Source organism: Orycteropus afer, unplaced genomic scaffold (genome assembly GCF_000298275.1).
Source record: "Orycteropus afer afer isolate SDZICR_OR568_19922 unplaced genomic scaffold, OryAfe1.0 scaffold00585, whole genome shotgun sequence".
Lineage (NCBI taxonomy): Eukaryota > Metazoa > Chordata > Mammalia > Tubulidentata > Orycteropodidae > Orycteropus > Orycteropus afer.
Window position 1 is genome coordinate 275213 of NW_006922172.1, and position 24708 is coordinate 299920.

The window sequence follows — 24708 nt, forward strand, 5'->3', positions numbered from 1 at the left end:
AGTTGAACATTTACCTCAAGTAGATAAACTCCTTGGAGAGAACAATCATGGGAGAAAGAAGGGCTGCTCATGCACAGGGAGACAGCTCAGGGGGCAGGAGCCCATAGAAGGATGAACACTGGGAAGAGGTAACTGTGGGGAGGAGGTGGGTGGAGAGCTGTTGTTTGGGGTAAACGTCATGAGACAAAGTGTATGTGAACTGCTGTATGAAAAGTGAATTTGCTCCGTAAATCTTCACCCAAATCACAAATAAATAAATAAATAAATAAAAACTGAAAATTTTTAAAGCATTATAATTAGAAATGATTCTAGTCTTTTCTCTAAATTTGTTCCAATCCTAACTCATCTCCTTAAAAATCAGGTGACATCAGTTCCTCACCTGTTGAATGAGGAAAATAATGTCCAATTAGCCCTTGGGGTTATAATAAAGTACAAATTAAATATTATATATACAAATGTTTATAAACTATATATTTCTTATAACAGTATTACATCACTCTGATAAATCCATCCTGCTTTTCTTTACTTAGCAAAGTCTTAACTTGTATTTTAAAAAGCTAGCTCACCATTGGAGAACAGAAGGGCAGTGTCTACACAGGGAGATAGCTCCAGGGTCAAGAATGCATAGGAAACAAAGACATAGGAAAGAGGTAACTACAGGTTAGAAGTGGGAAGAAAGCTGTTACACTGTGGGGAATTGCAGTCAGTGTCATGAAACAAAATGTGTATGAACTGCTGTATGGAAACTGAATTTGCTCTGTAAACTTTAACCTAAATCACAAAGATTTTTTTTAATAATAATAATAAACAAATAAATAACCTAGCTCAAGTGTCACCTCCTATAAAGCCTTCCCTGGATTCCACAGGTGGCACCTATGTACAAGATTATAATTTATACTTCTGTATAGCACTGAGCAACTCACATTGTAACTTACTTATGCATTCTTCTGGCTTGATCTGTATTATATTCCAGGGTACACATAAAAAAAAAAAAAAAAAAAAAACTTCACTACCATCAAATCACACAAAGCCTGTTGAGTTTCCAATGCTATAAATCTTTACAGAAGTAAACTGCACCATCCTCCTTCTGCAGACCAGCTGGTGGGTTTTGAACCACTGACCTTCTGGTTAGCAACGAAATGCAATATCCACTATGCCACTAGAGTTCCTTTCTAAACAAATGTTTGATTAATTAAAAACAGTAATAATGATATAAAGGTTTTGTCCTATTGTTCTTAACACAATTACATTTAGTGACAATCACAAATCAGTAACCAATTGTTTCTTAACAATTCATTTTTTCATATACCATTTGTGCATTTGTAATTATATTATTATTTTTTTTAACTAGACTTCTCCACTAGGATCAATTGTTAGTAGTAACTGAGGAAAACTAGATAGGAACCACCCAAGGCTTCTTAACAGGGAACAACATAAACAGTATCTGATAAAACCCTCCAATTCCTGGGCTGCCCTCCATGTGTCTCTTCAATCTGTAAGATTCATAACACGAAAGAACCCACATATATTCTCTCTTTGCTGCAGTTGAAGTAGAACTTATAGAAAAGATTTTAGGAGGGATTTTAAAAAAAATTAACCACTGAGTAGACCGCAGGACAAAATTACCTACATGTTCACTGTAAAGTAGGAAAACAAATTATTTAGAACCTCAATAAAATCTCATCCTTCGGAATTCTCCCTAACTCATTTTTTGAAGCAAGCATAACCCTGATACCAAAACCAGTCAAAGACATCACTCAAAAGGAAAACTACAAACCAATATCCCTCATGAATATAGACACAAAAATCTTCAACAAAATCCTAGCCAAAAGACTCCAACAACATATCAAGAAAATCATTCATTATGACCAAGTGGGGCTCTTAGCAGGTATGCAGGGATGGTTCAACATGAGAAAAACAATCAATGTCATCCACCACATAAATAAAACAAAGAAAAAGAACCACATGATCATATCAACTGATGCACAAAAGGCATTTGATAAAATCCAACACCCATTACTGGTCAAAACTCTCAGCAAAATAGGAATAGAAGGGATATCCTTCAACACAATAAAGGGCATCTGTGCTCTTGTAGCATAGTGCCTAAGGTACTTGATTACTAACCAGAAGGCTGGCAGTTCAAACCCACCAGCCATTCCTCAGAAGGAAGATGGGACAATCAACTTTGGTAGTGATACTGCCTCAGAAACCCAAGGAGGGGTCGCTATGAGTGGGGTCCGACTTGAGGCCACATAACAACAACAACAACATGCAAAACCAACAGCCAACATTATACTCAATGGAGAGAGACTGAAACCATTCCTCTTGAGAACAGGAACCAGACAAGGATGCCCACTATTACCACTTCTATTCTACACTGTACTGGAAGTCCTAGTCAGGGTCATATAGCAAGAAAAGGAAATCAAAGGCATCCAAATTGGGAAGGAAGAAGTCAAACTTTCCCTATTTGCTGATGATATGATCCTATACCTAGAAAACCCAAGAGACTCAGTCAAAAATCTACTAGAACTAATTGAGAGATTTAGCATCGTAGCAGGATATAAGATCAACATCCAAAAATCAGTTGGATTCCTCTATACCAGATAAGAGATTGCTGAAGAAGAAATAAGGAAATCAATACCATTTACAATAGATACCAAAAAAAATAAAATACGTGGGAATAAATCTTACCAGGGACACAAAGGACCTGTACAAAGAAAACTATAAAAAACTACTTTAAGAAACCATAAGAGATCTATATAAATGGAAGAACATACCATACTTGTGGATAGAAGATTGAACATTGTGAAAATGTCAATTCTAACCAAAGCTATCTATACATTCAATGCAATCCCAATCCAGACCCCATCAACATATTTAAGGATACGGAAAAACCAATCACTAACTTTATATGGAAAGGAAAGAGACCTCAGAGAAGCAAAGCACTACTGAAGAAGAAAAACAAAGAAGGAGGTCTCACGCTGCCGGATCTCAAAACCTACAATAAAGCCACAGTAGTCAAAACTGCCTGGTATTGGTATAATGACAGACACATAGATCAATGGAACAGAACTGAGGACTCAAAAATAGATCCATCGACCTATGGTCAGCTGATCTTTGACAAAGAACCAAAATCCATTAAAAGGGGAAGAGAATGTTTGTTTAATAAATGGTGCTGGCAAAACTGGAGATCCATTTGCAGCCAGCTACCCAGAGGGACCGAGTAGTTCAACCTGTGGTCTCGGGACCATAGTCACAGGGGAAATCAAGCTCAATTGGCATTACATTCTACACAAAACATTGTTCTACCTCCTACTGAGGCGAGTAGCGACTGGGATCTTAAAAGCTTGCAAGCAGCCATCTAGATGCAACAATGGGTCTCTTATCATCCAGAGCAAAGAAGAATGAAGAAAACCAAAGATTCACGGAAACAATTAGTCCTAGTGATTGGTACACCATGCGATCTGCAGCCTATACAACTGTGAGACCAGAAGAACTAGATGGACGCTGGCTTGCTACCACTGTCATCCACTCGGAGGGAGATCTATGTAGGAGACCCTGCATAGAGAGGGAGAACAATGTGGAACAAAACTCAAAATCATTTGGAGGAAAAAAGAAAGGTGGGGGGCCAGGTTTGCTGGTCTGATAGAGCCTGGTGGAACCACTGAGACTATGTCCCCTAGCTGCTCTTCAGGTCTGGAATTGAACCCACACCTGTGGCTTCCAGCCAAGCAAAAGACAGGCATAGGAGCTGAACATTTACCTGGGGTAAATACACTCCTTGGAGAGAACAATCAAGGGAGAATGAAGGGCTGTTTATGTACAGGGAGACAAGTCAGGAGGCAGGAGTACACAGAGGGATGGACACAGGGAAAAGGTGACTGTCGGGAAGAAGTGGGAGGGGAGCTGTTGCACTGTGGTGAATTGTGGTCAATGTCATGAGACAAAGTGTAGGTGAACTGCTGTATGGAAAGTGAATTTGCTTTGTAAATTTTCACCCAAATCACACACAAAAAAATCTCATCCTTGGGTTCCTTAAATTGAGTAGTGGCACAGGGATAGTATCTTCCTTCTGAGGGCATCTGTTGAGACTTCCAGCAAACTAGAGACATGGGAGGGAGCCTGGGATATCCCTCCCACCCATCTAGAGGTTTTTCACCTAATATCGAAAGGTTCTAACCAGCTAACAAATAAAGACTAACCAAATGGGTGGGGAGGAGAGGGAAAAAAATGAAAGGGGGTATGCAAAATGTGTGAAGAAAGGCTTAAAAAAATTGAATTTGACTTCTGAGATTCATCACTTTCATGCCTTCAGTTTTTCTGTTACACATTTACTGAACCCCTATTAACGTGCCAGTACCTCTTTAAAGCACTAGAGAAATAAAGACACGAAGACACTGCTCTGGAAAAGCTCATAAGCTGCTGAGGAAACAATTCAACTGTTTTAGTTATCTAGTGCCACTCTGACAGGTATATACCACAAATGGGATAGCCTTAACAAACAGGAGTTGATTTTTTTACAGTTCAGGAGGCTGTAAGTCTGCGTTCAAAGTGCCAAGCTCCAGGGGCTGTGTGAAAGTCCCTCGACCTTGGACTTCAGCTCTGCCTCTTGCTCCTGGGCCCACTGAAGCTAGAGGCATCACTTCACTCAGGGAGCTACTGGCTGTTTAAGCTAACAAGCCCAAGGTCGACAAATAAAATGGCACAGTCCCAACGTTACCAAACCATACAGCAGGCCATTAATTCTAGTCCACTGGAAGTCCCAAGATCGGCAGAGCATGACAGGCTGCTGAAAAAGACATGGCTATATGCAGGGTGCAAGCGTGCTATAAACTGGAGACCATTCCCAAAGCTGCTTCTTAAATACAGGAAGCAGACCACATCGCTAAAGTAGCTACTCAGCTGTTCCAATACATTCCCCCATGGAGTTAAGTATCAATCTTACCATGGGGAATAACTACATCCAGATGCCCAACCACTCAACCAGGCCAACCAAGGTGACACACAAACTTAACAACCACATCAACCCAGTCGAATAATTATTTTTTTATTTATCAGGAGCCACCTATTACATAACAATGTACTCTGAATTAATAAATAATAACAAAACAGCTTTTATGAACTCACACTACCATACCATATCAACTATAAGATACACCCTGGAATTAGAAACATTAAAAAGTAAAAAAGAAGAGCACATAATTGAGAAAATGTGGTATAACACAGTGGTCAATAGTAAGCTTGTACCCCTAGACCCACTACTTACTTGACCTTGGGCAAGTCACAACCTTCTGAGTCTGTTTCCTAATCATTAAATGAGAATGCTAATAGGAGTATTAACCTCAAGGTGGTGGTGATAAAATTAAAAGAAATAATTAATTTAAAGGATTTGGAACTAACCATCGTATAGCAAACTTTCAATAAATGTTCAATACTATACTTTTTTTTATTATTATTATTTAAGGCCAGGCCCCGGATAGGCAGACACATGGCTCGGGACTGAGGAGAATGGTTAGGAACAATTAAGGGAGACAAACTGGTCTGTCCATTTGTCCTCCTATGGTGGCCTGCATATTGCTGTGAGGCTGGAGGCTATGCCACTGGTGTTGTAAAATGCCAGCAGAGTTACCCAGGGTAGACAGGTTTCAGCGGAGCTTCCAGACTAAGACAGACTCAGAAGAAAGAAGTCCTCTACTTGTCAAGCAAATGGCCAGTGAAAACCTTATAAATACCAGTGAGACACTGCCTGATATATTACTGGAAAACTTTATGAATAGCCCTGAAACACTGTCCGACATAGTCCCGGAAGATAAGCCCACCAAGTCGAAAGGTACTAAAAATATGACTGTGGAAGAGCTGACTCCTCAGAGGAGAGATGACCTTAATGATATAGATGGAGTAAAGCTTTCAAAACCTCCACTGGATAATATGGCAAGAGTCAAAATGAGTATAAATGGCTGCAAACATCCACTAATAATCAGAACATGGAATGTAAGAAGTATGAATCTAGTAAAACTGAAAGTTATCAAAAATAAAATGGAACACATAAAGATCAATATCCTAGGGATTAGTGAGCTGAAATGGACGGGTTTGAGCCATTCTGAATCAGACAACCATATGTTCCACTATGCCGGGAATGGCAACTTGAAGAGGAATGGTCACATTCATTATCACAAAGAGTGTTGCAAGTTCTGCCCTAACGTACAATGCTGTCAATGACTGAATAATATCCATACGCCTGTAAAGAAGACCAGTTAACAATACTATTATTCAACTCGACACACCAACCACCAAAGCCAAAGATGAGGAAACTGACGATTTGTACCAACTTCTGCAGTCTGAAATTGACAAACATGCAATCAAGATATGTTCATTATCACTGGTGACTGGAATGCAAAAGTTGGGAACAAAGAAGAATCACAGGTGTTTGGAAAATACAGCCTTGGTGATAGAAATGATGCAGGAGATCGAATGACAGCATTTTGCAAGACCAACACCTTATTCACTGAAAATACCTTTTTTTAAGAACATAAACAATGGCTATACACATGTATTTTGCCTGATAAACTACACAGGAATCAGATAGACTACATCTGTGGAAAGAGGCGATGGAAAAGTTCAATACCTTCAGCCAAAACAAGGCCAGGAGCTGATTGTGGAACAGACCATCAACTGCTCACATGCAAGTTCAAATTGAAGCTGAGCACAATCAAAACAAGTCCACAAGAGCCAAAATATGACCTTGATAATATCCCTCCTGAATTTAGAGACCATCTAAAGAACAGATTTGATGCACTGAACACCAGTGACTGAAAACCAGAGGAATTGTGGAATGACATCAAGAACATTATCCATGAAGAAAGCAAGAGGTCATTAAAAAGATGAGAAAGGAAGAAAAAACCGAAACAGATGTCAGAAGAGACTCTGAAACTTGCCCTTGAGTAGAGAGTAGCTAAAGCAAATGGAAGAAATGACAAGATAAAGGAACTGAACAGGAGATTTCAAAGAGCAGATTGAGAAGACAAAGCCAATTATTATAATGAAATGTGCAAAGACCTGGAGTTAGAAAACCAAAAGGCAAGAACATGCTCAGCATTTCTCAAGCTGAAAGAACTTAAGAAAAAATTCAAGCCTCAAGTTGTAATACTGAAAGATTCTATGGGCAAAATATTGAATGATGCAGAAAACATCAAAAGATGATGGAAGGAATACATAGAGTCACTGTACCAAAAAGAATTACAGGAGGTGGCATATGATCAAGAACCAATGGTACTGAAGGAAGAAGTCCAGGCTGCACTGAAAGAACTGGCAAAGAACAAGGCTCCAGGAATTGACGGAATACCCACTGAAATGTTTCAACAAATGGAGGCACTCACTTAGCTATGCCAAAAGATTTGTAAGACAGCTACCTGGCCAACTCACTGGAAGGGATCCATTATTTGTAGCCATTCCAAAGAAAGGTAATTCCACAGAATATGGAAATTATCTAACAACATCATTAATATCACATGCAAATACTATCTTACTGAAGATAATTAAAAAATGGTTGCAGCAGTATATTGACAGAGAGCTTCCAGAAATATAAGCTGGATCCAGAACAGGATGTGTAACGAAGATAATATTGCTGATGTCAGATGAATCTTGGCTGAAAGCAAAAAATACCAGAAAGATGTTTACTTGTGCTTTATTGACTATGCAAAAGCATTTGATTGTATGGATCATAACAAATTATGGGTAACATTGACAACAATGGGAATTCTAGAACATTTGATTGTACTCATGAGGAACCTGTACATAGTTCAGGAGGCTGTCATTTAAACAGAAAAAGGGGACACTGCATGGTTTAAAATCAGGAAGGGTGTATGTCAGGGTTGTATCCTTTCACCACACTTATTCAATCTGTATACTGAGCAAATAATCTGAGAAGTTGGACTACATGAAAAAGAGCGTGGCATCAGGATTGGAGGAAGACGCACTAACAACATGCAACAGACAGACAACACAACTTCACTTGCTGAAAGTGAGGATGATTTGAAGCACTTACTGATGAAGATTAAAGACCACAATCTACAATATGGGTTACACTTCAATATAAAGAAAGCAAAAATCCTCAAAACTGGTTCAATAAATAGCTTCACGACGGAGAGAGAAAAGACTGAAGCTGTTAAGGACTTCGCATTTTTTGGTTCTACAATCAACACCAATGGAAGCAGCAGTGAACACGTCAGACAACGTGTTGCACTGGGCAAATCTGAAAGACCTCTTTCAAGTGGCGAAGAGCAAAGAAGTCTCCTTGAAGACTAAGGTGCACCTAACCCAAGTCATGGTATTTTCAATTGCCTCTTACACATGTGAGAGCTGGACAATGAACAAGGAAGATTGAGAAAGAGTTGATGACTTTGAGTTTTGATGTTGGAGAAGAATGCTAAGAGTATCATGGACTGCTAAAAAGACTAACAGGTCTATCCTGGAAGAAGTGCAGCTGGAATGCTCCTTGGAAATGAGAATGGCCAGACTTCATCTCACCTACTTTGGTCATGTTGTCAGGAGGAACCATTCCCTGAAGAAGAATATCATGCTCAGTAAAGTGGAGGGTCAACGAAAAAGGGGAAGGCTGTCAACAACATGGATTCATACAGTAGCTGCAACAACGGGTTCAGGTAAAGCAAGGATCGTGAGGCTGGCACAGGACTGGACAGTGTTCCATTCTCCTATGCATGGGGTCGCTATCTGCTGTAGAATACTCAATGGTACTTAACAAAACAATAAAGCTTTTTAAAGCAAATGCTGTAACAGAAGTAAACAGAGTTCTTGGTGAAAGAACTTAGGCTGATGAAGAGAGGGAAAGTTTCCTAAAAGATAATTAAGATGAGTCTTAAAGGCTAAAAAGGAGCTGGCCAAATGAAAAAGCACAGGATAAAAATGGCATATCCTCTTGGAGCTTCCACTGTAGTCATATATGTAATTTAAAATATTTTTATATTAAAAACATTAAAACAAAAAATATGGGAACAGTTACAAGAGAAACGCAAGAAAAAGTAATTTTTCAGATTAAATTCTGAGGTTTAGATTCTGGCTTTATCTCAAAGTAGGTGGCTTCTGGTTGCCCCATAAATGGGAAAGGGAGAATCTTTGCACAAGACTGTCCTATAAGTGGAAATGGCTGGTAACAGCTTTGAAGTACTACCTATAAAGCACTGTTTTAAATGACAAGGACACCAATTAAACACAAAGGTAAACCATTTGCGTAGCAGGGGAACATTCAAAGTCCCTAAAAATGATCCACTTAGAAACAGAGCAACTAGAAAAGAAATAATGAAAATGTTCACATATTGTGAAGAATGTAACCAATGTCATTGCACAACTTGTGTAGGAACTACTGAATGAGAATTTAACTACTCTGTAAACCTACACCAGAAACACAATAAAATATTATTAACAAAAAAAAAAAGGAGACCCACTTAGGCAGTGGTCTTCGGTAAAAATCTGAGTACACTTAAAAGAAAGCCAAAATACTGTGGAAATGGTATGGTGGGAATATGCAGTAATAATATCCTCTTGGCAATCAAAAAACATCCAATTGTATCTATGTTACATTTTACGTCATTACTTGTAAAATGCTGTAGAGTTGATTCTGATGCATCATGACCCTATGTGCACAGAATAGAACCTGTATTCCAGGCTGCTACCTATTGGAAACAGATTGCCAAAAACAACAAGTTCTGTTTTTCGAGCCTACAATTTTTGGCTAACAGTAGAGTGCTTAACCATTTGCATCACCCAGAGATTATTGTCATAATTTATAGGCATCAGAAAAGATCTCCCAAAAGAAACTGAGTCAAGGAGAGAAACAGACTCACCAGAGTGGAACTGCATGAGATACACTGATGACAAATGCCTCGCCTGTCTGTCCAGAAAGAGTCCGCCCGCTTTTATCAACAATTGTTCCTGAAATCTAAATTAACAAAGTAAAGTGTGTCAACAATATAAAGTCCAGTTAAAAATACAATTATACAAGGTTGTAGTCACTTCATGGCCCCAGCCAGCTACCCAGAGGGATCATGGGCTCGGGACCATGGTTGCAGGGGCCATCAAGCTCAACTGATATAACATGCTACACAAACATTGTTCCACATTCTACTTTGACAAGTGGAAACTGTGATCTTAAAAGCTTGCAAGCAGCCATCTACATGCAATGATGGGTCTCTCCTCAGCCAGAGCAAATAAGAATGAAGAAAACCAAAGACCGAAGGAAAGAAAAAAAACCCTCACTGCTGACAATTCAATGCAACTCATAGCAACCCCTCTTTGGGTTTCTGAGGCGTTATCTCTATGGAAGTAGATTGCCCAATCTTCCTTCTGAGAAGTGGCTGGTAGCTTTGAACCACCAGCCTTCTGGTTAGCACTCAAAATGCTTTAGGCACTATACCAACAGAGCTCCTGAAGAAAACCAAAGACGATGGAAACAATTAGTCCAAGCAACTGGTACACCATGCAATCCTCAGTCTATATGACTATGAGACCAGAAGAATTAGAATGGTGCATGGTAGAAGATCCTGGATAGTGTGGGAGATCAATGTGAAACAATACTCAAAATCACAGAAAAAGAAAGGGACCAGGTTTGCTGGTTGATAAAACCTGGTGGAACTCCTGAGACTAAGGCCCCTAGCTGCCCTTCAGGTCTGGAATTAAACCCATTCTTGTGGCTTCCAGCCAAATAAAAGATAGGCATATGAGCTTAACATTTACATAAGGTAGATACTCCTTGGAGAGAAAAGTCCTGGGAAAATAGAAGGGCTGAATATGCACAGGGAGACAGCTGGGGAGGCAGGAGTACAAGGGAGAGAACGACACAGGGAAGAGGTGGCTATGGGAAGGAAGTAGGAGGAGAGCGGCTACACTGTGGGAGATTACAGTCAATGTCATGAGCAAAGTGTATGTGAACTGCTATATGGAAGATGAATTTGCTCTGTAAACTTTTACCCAAATCACAATTTTTTTAAAAAAAGGAATACAGTCAAAAAGACAACAAAAATCAAGTAAGCTGATTTCCTTCATTCTCTTATAAGAGAACTATACTACTCAACATCACAGGCAACACTTGGTCAGGATAAACCAAACCCTTGATTTGAGTCAATTCCAACTCACAGCAGCCCTACAGAACAGGGTAGAACTTCCCTATTGGGTTTCTAAGGCTGTAATCTTTACAGAAGCAGACTGCAACATCTTTATCCCACAGAGTGACAGCTGGGTTCAAACTGCTAACCTTGAAGTTAGCAGCCAAGTGCTTAACCACCATGCCATCAGGGCTCATAAAACCAAACCCAGAGCCACTGAGTTGATTCCAACTCATAACGACACCCACTGGGTTTCCAAGACTGTAAATCTTTATGGAAGTAGATTGCCTCATCTTCCTCCCACAGTGCAGCTGGTGGGTTTGAACTGCTGACCTTCCTATTAGCAGCCAAATGCCTTATCCACTATGCCACCAGAGCACATTTATGGTCAGGATAGACAAACGCAAAGCCATCTGGGGCCAACAGGTTAGCAAGGCATAGAAACAGAAAACAGGGAAAGTCACTGAGGCAAAAGCAATCACCAAACACACACTTTGAAATTCAAACATCCAGTCCCACTGGATAAGTCTATCCCAGAAACCTCAGGTTACCCTAGCCTCCTGCTGTTAAACATCCAGTTCATCTAACATCTTTGTGCTGATTCCATTCTATTCTCACCAAGAAATCTTATGACTCTCATCTGTTTCCATAAAGATTACTATCTAGTAAACCCTATGTGGCAGTCCTACTGTGTCTTATAGAGACATTATGAGTCAGAATTAACTCAGTGGCACATAACAACAAATGACTAATAAACTGGCAACCTGCTAGCGTCTTCTACAGTGTTGGGTACCTTGCAGTGAGCACGAAAGTTCACCTCTCCTTGGACCTTACGGAGAGCAAGTGACTTCAGTCAATTAAATCCAATAGGGCTTCTTTTTAACAGCCTACCTGATACAAACTACTTCTAGATTCATTTTCTTGACATTTCCATAGAGTACACAGCTATTGGTCTAGAAATGCAGGTGAGAGAAAGGTAAACAGAGAAAGTTAAAGAAGGTCCTTCCTAGAGGGTACTATTAATAGTTCTACCATGTAAAGGGGGGAGGACCCTCAAAATAATATTAGTAAAAAACTAAATTCATTTTTTCAAAAGTAAATTTTTTAGAACTTACAAAGATAGGCTGGGGAACATACTTTTCTTCAAAGAGTTTCTGGAGTGCAAACAAGGCTGCCTGTCAGGAAAAAAGGAAAAACATCTTTATTTCTAAGAGATTGCATTCAAGGTCAGTTTAACTGCTTAATCAGAATGTTCTCTTTTCCAAGTGAGAACTCTTCAGATAAGACACACATAAAAGCTTTCAGTGAAGGAGAAACATGTCTTCTCTAGAATGCACAATCCCAACAGCTCTTTCTCAAGTATAACAGTGTATGAAAACAAAACAGATACTGACTGAAAGTTCATCTATGAACTACTATTTCCTCCTTGGAAAAACTGAAGAGCTATTCTTTCTTCAGGAGCTCTGGTAACTTAGTGCCTAAGGCACTTGACTGCTAACCAGAAGGCTGGTGGCTCAAACCCACCAGCCACTCCTCAGAAGGAAGATGGGGCAATCTACTTCCGAAGTGATACTGCCTTCGCTATGAGTCAGGTCCCGACTCAACAGCACATAACAACAACATTCTTTCTTCTCTCAATTAAAACAGTAGGAATGTCCATGCCTTCCGCATCCATATACATAGATAGAACGTATGAGAACCAACAATATTATGTCAATGGAAAAGAGAATATGAGCTCAGATTGGGTTGTACAGGTACGAATCCCATGTTAGTCTGGGGTGGTCACCCATGTTTTATTAAATTCTAGGTAACACATCTTCTCTTCCTTTTCATTGTTTTACTTCTTCATTCTAAGATGTACACAGTGATACAACTAATTTTCTGAAATCAGAATGCAACAACCTATAATTAATGTGTAATTATTATAATCATTGTAAGGGTGGATTTTTTTTCTTGGAAAGCTACTAAATCATCAGTTTCAGAATTTATGTTTTTATAGTGGGACAAATTGATTCTAAAATGTCACGGAAAATAATCAGGTAAGAATAACCAGGAGGGACTGCTTAGCAGAATAAGATAGCAAAATAGGCAGACAAACTACACAGACCCCCTTCAACAAAGAAAAGAGAAACCAACTGACACAGATAGAGAAGATAAGCCTAGAGTCCTGAGCTTTGAGATGAAGTATACAGAAATGGATTAAACACCAATTAGTAGAAGAATGAAATGAAATGAATGAAAACAATGAATAAGGAGAAAAATGGAGCTATAGACTGTCAGCTATCCTGATGGGACAGAGAGCCTGAATACTTCCAAGTGGTGTTAGGACCTAGAACTAACCTAAAAATCAGCCATATTCCCAAAGGGGTGCATGGACGACTGAGCTGGTGGCTGATGACTAAAAAGGGAAACAGCAAAGAAGGAAACAAATTGAGCTGTGGACTTCTGTCTGTCTGCAGGGCGCAGCCAATCTGAATGTCTACAAGTGGTGGTCATTTTGGATATTTAAACCGACAGCATTCTCATTCAGATTCCAGGGACCTGAGAATAGGCTCCACTTGCCAAGGGCAGCATGGACATATGGGCGGTTGACAACTAGAAAGAAGACAGGTGGTGAGTACATAAGTGTTGCCAACTAGCAAATAGAGCACAGTACCCTGCTTATTCACATACATCCAAGGAAAACAAAAATCTTGGGTGAATCACTCTAATATACAAAACACCACAATGTCACAGAGACAACAGACCATCAGAGTCCACACAATGTAGCAAGATAAAGCAGGAGAAACAAGGGTCCAGGATACAGATGCAGAACACATCCCAGAGTAATAAGCAGCATTGGAACTCCCTGAAAAGGAATTCAAAATAATTATATTTAGGTACCTTCAACAGATTCACAGACAGATCAAGGAAAACACTGACAAAATTGAAGAAAACACAGACAAAACCAAAGAACAATTTCAGAAGACAATATAAGAACAAAATCACAAAACAAAGGAAAAATTAGAAATGATACAAAATCTACAGATAGAAATCCAGAAGATTAATACTGAATTTTCAGAAACAAATAATACATTGACTGGGCAAAGGAGTAGAATTGAAAAAATGGAAGACAGAGTAAGTGAGATTGAAGAAAAATACCTCAATACTTCTTTGGAAAGGGATCAATCAGAAAAAAGACCAAAACAAAATGAAGAAAGCCTCAGGTTCATGTGGGAAACCATCAAAAGGACAAACCAACGTACACCTGGAATTCCTGAACAGAAAGAAAGAGAAAAAAACCACAGAGAAATTGTTGAAGATTTGATGGAAGACAATTTCCTTGATGATGAAAGACAAGAATATATCCATTCAAGAAGTCTAACAAACCGGTGATTTCTCTGGCTCCTCTCAGGGACCTATGAACCTCGCCTGGGCCCCTCTCGGGGACCCATAAACCTCTCCCGGGAGCATAGACTAAAAACTTCTTTTTAACCCCACTTTTGTGCGTCCTCTTCTCCTTATTGCGACCTTACATCTGGTGCCTTGGCCAGAAAGGGGAAGTGTGGTGCAAGTAATCTCTGCTGGAACAGAGTGCTGCACCCCACCCTTCTCCCTTTCTTCCTCCTTTTCATGGACCAGGAACCTCCAGCCGTCATCATCCAACACAGGCAAGTTTCCCATTTTGGCTAATTTCCCAACCCTGCGCACCTAGATCCCAAGTCCCAGTTCTACTTCCAGAGCCTCTGTCCACAAACCGTGAGCTCACGTCAGAGTCTCTTCCACTCCAAAGGATGAGGTACCCTGGGGACACCCTGGGTTCCCTGTCTTTCCATGGCACAGCCGTTCCAGACTGAAGACTACAGCAGAGACATCCACTGTTTTCTTCCAGTCTCTGGTTCCAAGATTCTGCCAAAAGCGGCTGGGATGCTGGTCCTTTGACAGAATCTTTCCTTCGGGACTTAAGGGATCATGGGTAACCAGAACTCCAAACCAGACTCAACTACTCCTCTGGGGTATCTCCTACTCAATCTCCGCGCCCTGGGGCTGGCTCAGGACTTACGTTCCAAACACCTAATTTTCTATTGCAATACTGTTTGGCCCCAATAATAATTCTCGATGGCCTGAGCAAGGAACTTTCGATTTTAACATCCTCACTGATCCTGATCATTTCTGTCACCTCATAGGCAAATGGCCGGAGGTTCCCTACATCCAAACTTTGTTTTACCTGTGCTCCCGTCTCTCTCTCTCTGCTTTACTTGCAATGCCACCCAAATTCTCCTAACTCACTAAACTCCTATTCAAACCTCCTCACACCCCCTCTAAAGACTCCTCAACCCCTCTTTCCCTAGCCTAAAATCCTTGGGGTTAGAGTTCCCTTCAGCCTCTTCGGGGGTTCGAGTCCCCCTTGGCCGGGTTACGTAGGGTAGAGGGTTCGAGTTCCTCTAGCAGCTCTAGTAGAGAGTTCACATTCAGTTTTGTTGGGGTTGGTGTCTGTCTGTGTGACTGTTTAGTGTGAATTATATATGTGAAGTTCCAAGACGAAAAGTTGCAGAATTTGAAAGGGCCCGAAGTTGCATTCCATGTGAGGTTGGAATGGCCTAATGGTGTGGCTTAGCCCTCCGCTCCGGGGTTTATATGGAGACACCTTAGCCAAAGACCCACTGAAACCTTCGTAAGAAGGGCGGGCAACCAGGCATCAGAAAGGTCCTCGGGACTTGTCTTTTGTGTGCGCCACTGTCACTATGGGAGGTACCCCCAGTAAATGTACTGTGTTAGAATACATGATCAAAAATTTTCCAAAGGGATTATGGTATTAGCCTCAGTCCATCTAGGTTAAGAATCTTTTATGAAACCCATCCACCAGAACACCCGACTTCCTCTTTTTCTGACCCACCTGAATCTCTTTCATCCCCACCTCACAGACCACCCCCTTATTAAGGACAGACACTTTCATCTCCACCTTCTGTTAACCCCACTGCACCCTCTCCGTCACCCCCACCTTCGTCTTCATTAACATCTTTGGACACCACTTCCGCAGAGTCCTTTTTTACCCTTCCCAGTGAGCAGCCACACCTGTTCTCAACAGCCCCTTCTCTGTCCCTTACGTGAAGTGGCTGACTTTGAAGGTGTTGTCCGTGTCCATATTCCTTTCTCCTTCACCAACTTATCTCAGACTGAAAAACGTCTGGTTCCCTTTCTCACAATCCCACCACCTACATTAAGGAATTTCGTTACCTCTCTCAAGCCTATGACTTAACTTGGCATGACATTTATGTCATTCTCTCTTCCACTTTAAATTCTGACAAAAGGGAACGTGTTCTTGGGGCTGCTCGGGAACATGCCAATCAAACTCACTTAACTGACTCTACCATGCCAGTGGGTCCAGAAGCCGGTACCAACTAAATACCCAATCTGGGCACCCTGATCACACCCATAGAGACAACATGCTCCAGTGCCTTCTAGCAGGCCTACAGGCTGTCTCACATAAAGCTGTTAACTTCGATAAACTGCGGGAGATTACTCAATTCCCTAATGAAAACCCAACAACTTTTCTTAATCACCTCAATGAGGCCCTTACACAATATACTCGCTTAGACCCAACCTCGGCAGCAGAAGCTACTGTTTTAGCTACTCACTTTATCACGCAATTTGCTCCTGATATTAGAAGGAAACTGAAAAAGGCAGAGGACGCCCCCGAGACTCCCATCCGAGACCTGGTGAATATGGTTTTTAAAGTCTTTAATACTGGGAGGAATAGGCTGAGGCAGATTGGGAATCCCGCACTCACCAGAAGGCCAATTTGCAAGCCCAAGCCTTAGTGGCAGCCCTGAGGCCGGCACCTACTTGACCAGCTAGAAAACCTACCAACTGGATCCTGCTTCAGATGCGGTAAGGAAGGCCACTGGGCCAAACACTGCCCGCACCCATGACAACGTTCCAGACTTTATCCGGCGAGCGGTGAAATGGGACATTGGAAAAGTGACTGTCCCTCCGTGCCAAGACACGGGGGGCCAACTCCTCCAATCCCTGACCCGCCGTTGACTGTCCTGGGTCTGGCAGCTGAAAACTGAAGGAGACCTGACTCGTCAACTCCAATCACTCTCGCTGAGCCCAGGGTAGCACTCAAAGTAGCAGTTAAGTTGACATCCTTCTTGGTCAATACGGGAGCTACCTATTCTGTTTCACCTTCCTTCCCGGGACACTTATACCCCTCCCCAGTCTCAGTGATAGGAGTTGACAGACACCCCTCCAAATCCCAGGTAACAGGTCGTGTTACCTGCCTCACAGACAACAGAATTATTACACACTCATTTCTAGTAATGCCTACCTGCCCCACCACACTTTTGGGAAGAGACCTTCTTTTTAAACTAGGAGTCACCCTACATTGGACATAAGACCCCTCAGCAACACTTTTATTACCATTAATTTCTACTCCAGCATCCACACCAAACCCTCCTTTACCTCCTGATTTAGTAAATCCCATTGTATGGGACATCTCTACTCCTAGTATTGCTACCCACCATTCACCTGTTATTATCCATTTAAAGAATCCTTCTCATTTTCCCTCAAGACCCTAATTTCCCATCTCTCTGACACAACAACAGGGATTAAAATCTCTTATCCAGCAAACCCTGCAAGAACAAATTCTAGAAAGACCTCAGAAGGTCCCGGTGCCTTCACAGGTACAAATTATTCAACATACTTTATTCTTTCTTAACCATTCTCATACTTTACCCAATATTTCCCACTGTTTCCTTTGTGCCTCTCTTCTGTGACCTTTACTTGTAGCTGTACCCATTAATTCCACTCAACCATCACCGACACCCACACCGAATCCTTCCTGCACCACTTCTCCACTACAAGTGCCTCTTTGGGAACCCGAAACCCTTAACCAGACACATTACCACCAACACCTTATCTACCCCCCTGAGGCACAGTTTCTGCTCACAAAACATCTTTATTATGACCTACACCTCTGCAGCACCTGGCACTTACTTTTGGTGTAATGGAACTTTAACTAAATGTTTAAACTCCATCACTCCAGGCCCCTGCTTTCCAGTAACAATAGTACCCCAACTCACTCTATATGGGGTATCTGAATTTTCCTGGCTATTACATGGAACCAGAACCAAAAGAGCTGATTTTCTACCTATCATGGTGGGCCTCAGTTTAACCTCCACTTTTACAGCAGGAGGAATAGCAGGTGGAGCCTTGGGTCACAGTATAATATCTGCCCAAGATTTCCAAACTCATCTGGAGGTAACACTTGAAACCAATGCAGATTCCCTAGCCTCCCTCCAGCGGCAACTAACTTCTTTAACCCCAGTTACTTTACAGAATCGATGAGCCTAGACCTATTAACAGAGGTCCTATTAACAGCATTCTTAAAGAAGAATGCTGCTATTATATCAACGAATACGTTCTGGTGGAACAAAACATCAATACATCGACTTGGCTGAGCGAGGAACTACGTAATAGACAGCGAACAGAAACCTCACCATTTGAATGGCTCCAATCACCACTAACAGCCTGGTAATTAACCCTTACAGGACCTCTTATACTAATAAGTCTCCTTTTTCTTTTTGCCCCTTGCCTCTTTAGAATCCTCCAAAACGAGCTTAAAGAAATGTCAAGAGTCACTGCTAACCAACTACTTCTACACCCATATACCCGCCTGCCAACCGACCCAATTCCCACTAACACCAGCCTTTAACCCCACTCCGAACCTGTTCAGCAGGAAGCAGCCAGAATGATAACTTCGCCCTTTTTATCACCAAAAAAGTCTGGAATGTCAGGCAGGAACAGGGCAGGCCAAGCGGGTATAAAGGATTAAGCAAGAAAGAATTACAAGAACTGGTCAAGCAAAGGAGTGGCTGACCACACCCTATACTAAACCCCAGCACATCAACTTGGCTTACAAAACACTCAACTATTTCCTGCCAACTATGCTAATGAAGTGCTTCAACTCTGCTTCCTGCCCCCATGCAAATAAGGTGCTTTTACCTTATTGGTTCCTGTAACACATACCCTGCTCTCAATCCAGTCCTCTAAGAACCAAGAAGAAAATCACTATAAAAAATCCTTTCTTTCACCTGGGCAGCGCGACTTCTCTGGCCCCTCTCAGGGACCCGTGAACCTTGCCCGGGCCCCTTTTCGGGGCCTATAAACCTCTCCCAGGAGCGCAGAATTAAAACTTCTCTTTAACCACCCCCCAAAAAAACGAAGTCTAACAAACCTCAAACAGTATAGACGCCAAAAGAAAATCATCAACACGTATCATCAAACTCACCAAAACCGAAGACAAAGAAAGAATCCTGAAAGCAGGATGGAAAAACAGTAAGTTACCTAAAAAGGGCAACCAATAAGACTAAGCTCTGATTTCTCAGCAGAAACCATGCAAGCAAGAAGGCAACGGGATGGTATATCTAAAACTCTGAAAGAAAAAATGTCGAACCAAGAATTATATACCCAGCAAAACTGTCCCTCACTATGATGGTGTAATTAGGATATTTCCAGATAAGCAAAAATTAAGGGAATTGTTAAAACCAGACCAAACTTACAAGAGATGCTAAAGAGAGTCCTTTGGACAGAGAACCAACAACAGCAAACAAAAACCGATGATTAACACACACAATGACATAACCCAGAAACCCAATCCAAATATGGAAGTATCCAAAAATAAGATTACAAGACTGTAAACAGGGAATCAGAGATATCAATTTGCAAATGAGGACAACTACAAACCAAAAAGAGAGAAAAAATTGTGCAGTTAAAAGAGCTTCTAAATGGTGAGGAAGTCAAGAAAATTTCAAGATAGAACCAAAATCAAAACCAAACTCACTGCTGTCAAATCGGATCTGACTTATAGCAGCCCCTCCTTGGATTTCCAAGGTTGTATCTCTATGGAAGTAAATTGCCCAACCTTCCTTCCAAGGAGTGGCTGGTGGATTTGAACCGCCAGCCTTCTGGTTAGCAGTCAAATGCCTTGGACACTACGCCACCAGAACTCCCCAAAATAGAATAGACTGTTCTAAACTTGGGAAGAAAACTGTAAATCACAGGGTAACATCAAAGAAAAATAATAAATGTTCACATCAAAATAAAAAAGAGGACAAGCAAAAATATTTATCACATACTAAAATAATAGCAACAAAGGAAGTAATAACACGACTCATAAACAAAATGAGCTCAGCACAGAAAATTTTATGGAGCAAAGGAATCATAAACATTACACACACACAAAAAAAATGACAACAACAAATTCTTACTTGTTGATAATTACACTGAAAATTAGTGAATTAAAACACACCACTCAAGAAATGAAGAATTAGTTGCAGACTGTATAAGGAAACATAACTCATCAATATGCCATTTATAAGAGACATATCTTACAGACAAAGACAAAAACACTAAAAATTTAAGGCTGAAAAAAGATCTATCCAGCAAATGGCAACCATAAAATGAGCAGGAGTGGTAATATTAATTTCTGACAAAAATGACTTTAAGACAAAAAACAAAATAATAGACAAAGAAGAGCATTAAATAATGATTAAAGCAACAACTAAAAAAGAAGACATAACAATAACAAATATCTATGAACCCAATGAAAGACCACCAAAATAAAAAAGCAGACTTTAACAGAATTGAAAAGAAAAATAAATGATTCCACAGTCATTGTAGGAGACTTTAATACACCACTTTCCATCAAAGACGGAACAACTGGAAAGAAACTCAACAAAGATGCAGAAGAACTAAACGATACAATCCACCAACTTGACCTTATAGACATCTACAGAGCACTTCACCTAAAAACAGCACAATGTACATTCTTTTCCAGTACACATGGATCATTCTCCGGCATAGTCCATATGTTAGATCACAAAGCAAGACTTAATAAATTTAAAAACACTGACACATTGCAAAGCATCTTCTCAGATCACAATGCTATAAAATTAGAAATCAACAATAGGAAAAGGAATGGAAAAAGAGCAAACACACGGAAACTGAATAACACCCTCCTTGAAAATGACTGGGTAACAGAAGAAATAAACAATGAAATTAAAAAATTCCTTGAATCAAATGAGAATGAAAATACAACATACCAAAATCTTTGGGACACAGCAAAAACAGAGACGAGAGGAAAATTTATACCAATAAGTGTAAACAACAAAAAAGAATAAAGAGCCAGAATCAATACCTTAACCCAACATTTCCAACAGTTAGAAGAAGAGCAGCACCAGAAGAAATTATAAAGATTCTAGCAGAATTGAATGAAACAGAAAATAAAAAGGCAATGCAAAAAAAATCAACAAGGCTATTAAGTTTTTTGGTGTTTTTTTTTTTTTAAGATCAATAAAATTGACAAACCACTGGCAAATTTAATAATGCAAAAGAATACAAATAACACAAATGAGAAATGAATTGGGTGATGTCACAACAGAACTAACAGATATTAAAAGGATAATACCAGGATACTATGAAGAACTATGGGAGCTCTGGTAGTGGAGTGCCTAAGGCACTTGACTGCTAACCAAAAGGCTGGCAGTTCAAACCCACCAGCCACTCCTTGGAAGGAAGGTTTAACAATCTACTTGCATAGTGATACTGCCTGAGAAATCCAAGGAGGGGTCGCTATGAGCCGGGGCTGACTCGACGGCACTTAACAACAACATGAAGACCTATACTCCAAAAAGTTTGAAATTCTGGAAGAAATGGACAGATTTCTAGAAACATACTACTTACCCAAACTAACATATACTGAGGTAGAAAAGTTTAACAGACCCATAACAAAACAAGAAATTGAACATGTCATAAAAAAAATTACCAACAAAAAAGCCCTGACCCAGATGGTTTCATTGGAGAATTCTACCAACCTATCAGAAAACTGACACCAATCCTACTCAAACTATGCCAGACACAAAAAAGGATGGAATCCTCCCAAATTCATTTTATGAAGCAAGTATAATAACCTTGATACCAAAACCAGGCAAAGACATCACCAAAAAGGAAAACTACAGACAAACATACCTCGTGAATATAGATGCAAAAATCTTCAACAAAATCCTAGCCAACAGATTCCAACATTACCAAAAAAAAACCCATGATGACCAACTGAGGTTCATACTATGCATGCAAGTATGGTTCAACATTAGAAAAGCAAGCAACACCATCCATCACAGAAATAAAAGGCAAAGAACCACGTGAGTGTATCAATCAATGAAGAAAAAGCATTTGATAAAATCCAACACCCATTCCTGATTAAAACTCTTAGAAAAATAGGAATAGAAGGGAAATTCTTCAACATAATAAAGGGCATATATGCAAAACCAATAACCAACATTATTCTCAAGGAAGAGAGACTGACACAATTACCCTTGCAAACAGGAATCAGACAAGGATGCCCTTTCTATCACCACTTCTATTCAACATTGTATTGGAAATCCAAGCCAGGACAAAAAGGCAAGAAAGTGAATTGGGCATCCAAATTGGAAAAGAGGAGATAAAGCTATCTCTATTTGCAGATCACATGACCCTACATATAGAAAACCCCCAAGATGCAGCAAAAAAAACTTCTGGAAATAATTTACAATAGGGGCAGGATACGAGATCAACATACAAAAATTAGTTGGATTCCGCTACACCAGCAAAGAGATTGCTGAAAAGAAAATAAGGAAATCAATACCATTTACAATAGCTACCACAAAAAATAAAATACTTGGGAATAAATCTCACTAGGGACAGAAAGAAAACGACAAAATACTACTTCAAGTAACCGTAAGAGATCTACATGAATGGAAGAACATACCATGCTCATAGATAGAAGACTGAACATTGTGAAAATGTCTATACTATCCAGAGTAATCTATACATTCAATGCAATCCCAATCCAGATGTCATTAACATTCTTCAAGTATATGGAAAAACTAATCACTAATTTTATATGGAAAGGAAAGAGATCTTAGATAAGCAAAGCACTACTGAAGAAGAAGAACCAAGTAGGAGGTTTCACACTGCCAAATCTTAAAACTTAGTATACAGTCATAATAGTCAAAACAGCCTGGCATTGGTACAATGACAGACACATAGACCAGTGGAACAGAATTAAGAACTCAGAAACAGATCCAATTAGCTAATTTTTTTACAAAGGCCTGAAATCCATTAAATGGGGAAGAGATGGTCTCTTTAACAAATGGTGCTGGAAAAACTGGATATCTACTTGCAGAAAGATGAAACAAGATCTGTACCACACACCATACACAAAAACTAACTCCCGATGGATCAAAGACTTAAATGTGAAAACTGAAACTATAAAGTTCCTCAAGAAAAAAATAGGGGCAAATTTAAGAGCCCTAATTGATAGCATAAATAGACTGTCAAGCATAACCTGAAATGTACAAACAGCAGAAGATAAACTAGATGAATGGTTTATCTAAAAATTAAATTTTTGTGTGCTTCCATACTTCTCCAAAATAATAAAAAGAGAACCTACAGACTGAGAAAAAATATTCAGCGACACATCTGACATATCTGTAAAATTTATAGAAAACTCCAACACCTCAGTAACAAAAAGATAAACAATCCAATTAAAAAATGGACAGAAGACATGAATAGACACTTCACCAAAGAGGATATTCATGCAGCCAACAAACACATGAAGAAATGCTCACGATCATTAGCTATCAGAGAGATGCAAATCAAAACAATGAGATACCATCTTGCCATAGCACTAACAGCAAAGCTCAACAAAACAGAAAACAACAAATTCTCTCAATGATGTGGAGAGACTGGGGCTCTCATACACTGCTGGTGGAATTGTAAAATGAATCAACCACTGTGGAAAGCAATATGGTGATTCCTTCAAAAGTTTGGAATTAGAAAGACCATTGGATCCAGCATTCCCATTACTAAAGAAGTGAGACCTAGGAAAAGAACAGATATATATGCACACTCATGTTCATCACAGCATTGTTTACAATAGCAAAGAGAAGGAAAAAACCTACGTGGCCATGAACAGAAGAATGAATAATCAAACTATGGAACATACACACAATGGAATACTATACAGGACTAAAGAATAATGCAGGATCTGCAAAACAATGCAAAATGTGGATGAATTTGGAGGACATTATTGCTGAGTGAAATAAATCAATTACAGAAGAACAAACACTGTATTAGTTCATTATTGTAAAAAGTCAAGGAAAGGTTTATATATGGAAGGAAACTTTCTTTGTTGGTTACCAGTGGTGGGAGGGGAGGGAAGGAACACTTTAAAATAAAAATAAATAAAAAAGCGCATACACTGTAGGAAAAAAAAAAAAAATGAATAGAAGGAAGATACGGAATGTGTGACTTACTGTCTCCACGTTGGACTTAGAAATAAAAGTAATGCTTCCTTTACCAGGATACCAGAAGAACTGAATGATATCCACCTATCATTATGATCATTTTGGTCAGATTCCATAGAAGAATCCTGATCATGGAGGTTCTCACAAGATGGCGGACTAGGCAGAAAGACTGTACAGACCCTCTTCAACAAAGAAAAGGGAAACCAATTAACACAGACACAGAAGATAATCTTGGATCCCTAAGCCTTGAAGGGAAGGATATA

The 24708-nt window shown here is 40.0% G+C and overlaps 1 protein-coding gene across 1 annotated transcript in view; it reads right to left on the reverse strand.

Annotated features, from left to right (window-relative positions):
- Positions 1–24708, reverse strand: part of MTR (5-methyltetrahydrofolate-homocysteine methyltransferase) — a 251989-nt gene that overhangs the window by 150801 nt on the left and 76480 nt on the right. Inside the window, exons 6-7 of the mRNA XM_007956235.1 lie at positions 12233–12292; positions 9861–9955 (exon numbers count right to left, since the gene is read on the reverse strand). Of these exons, the coding sequence (XP_007954426.1) occupies positions 9861–9955; positions 12233–12292 (155 nt within the window). The remainder of the gene's footprint in view (positions 1–9860; positions 9956–12232; positions 12293–24708) is intronic.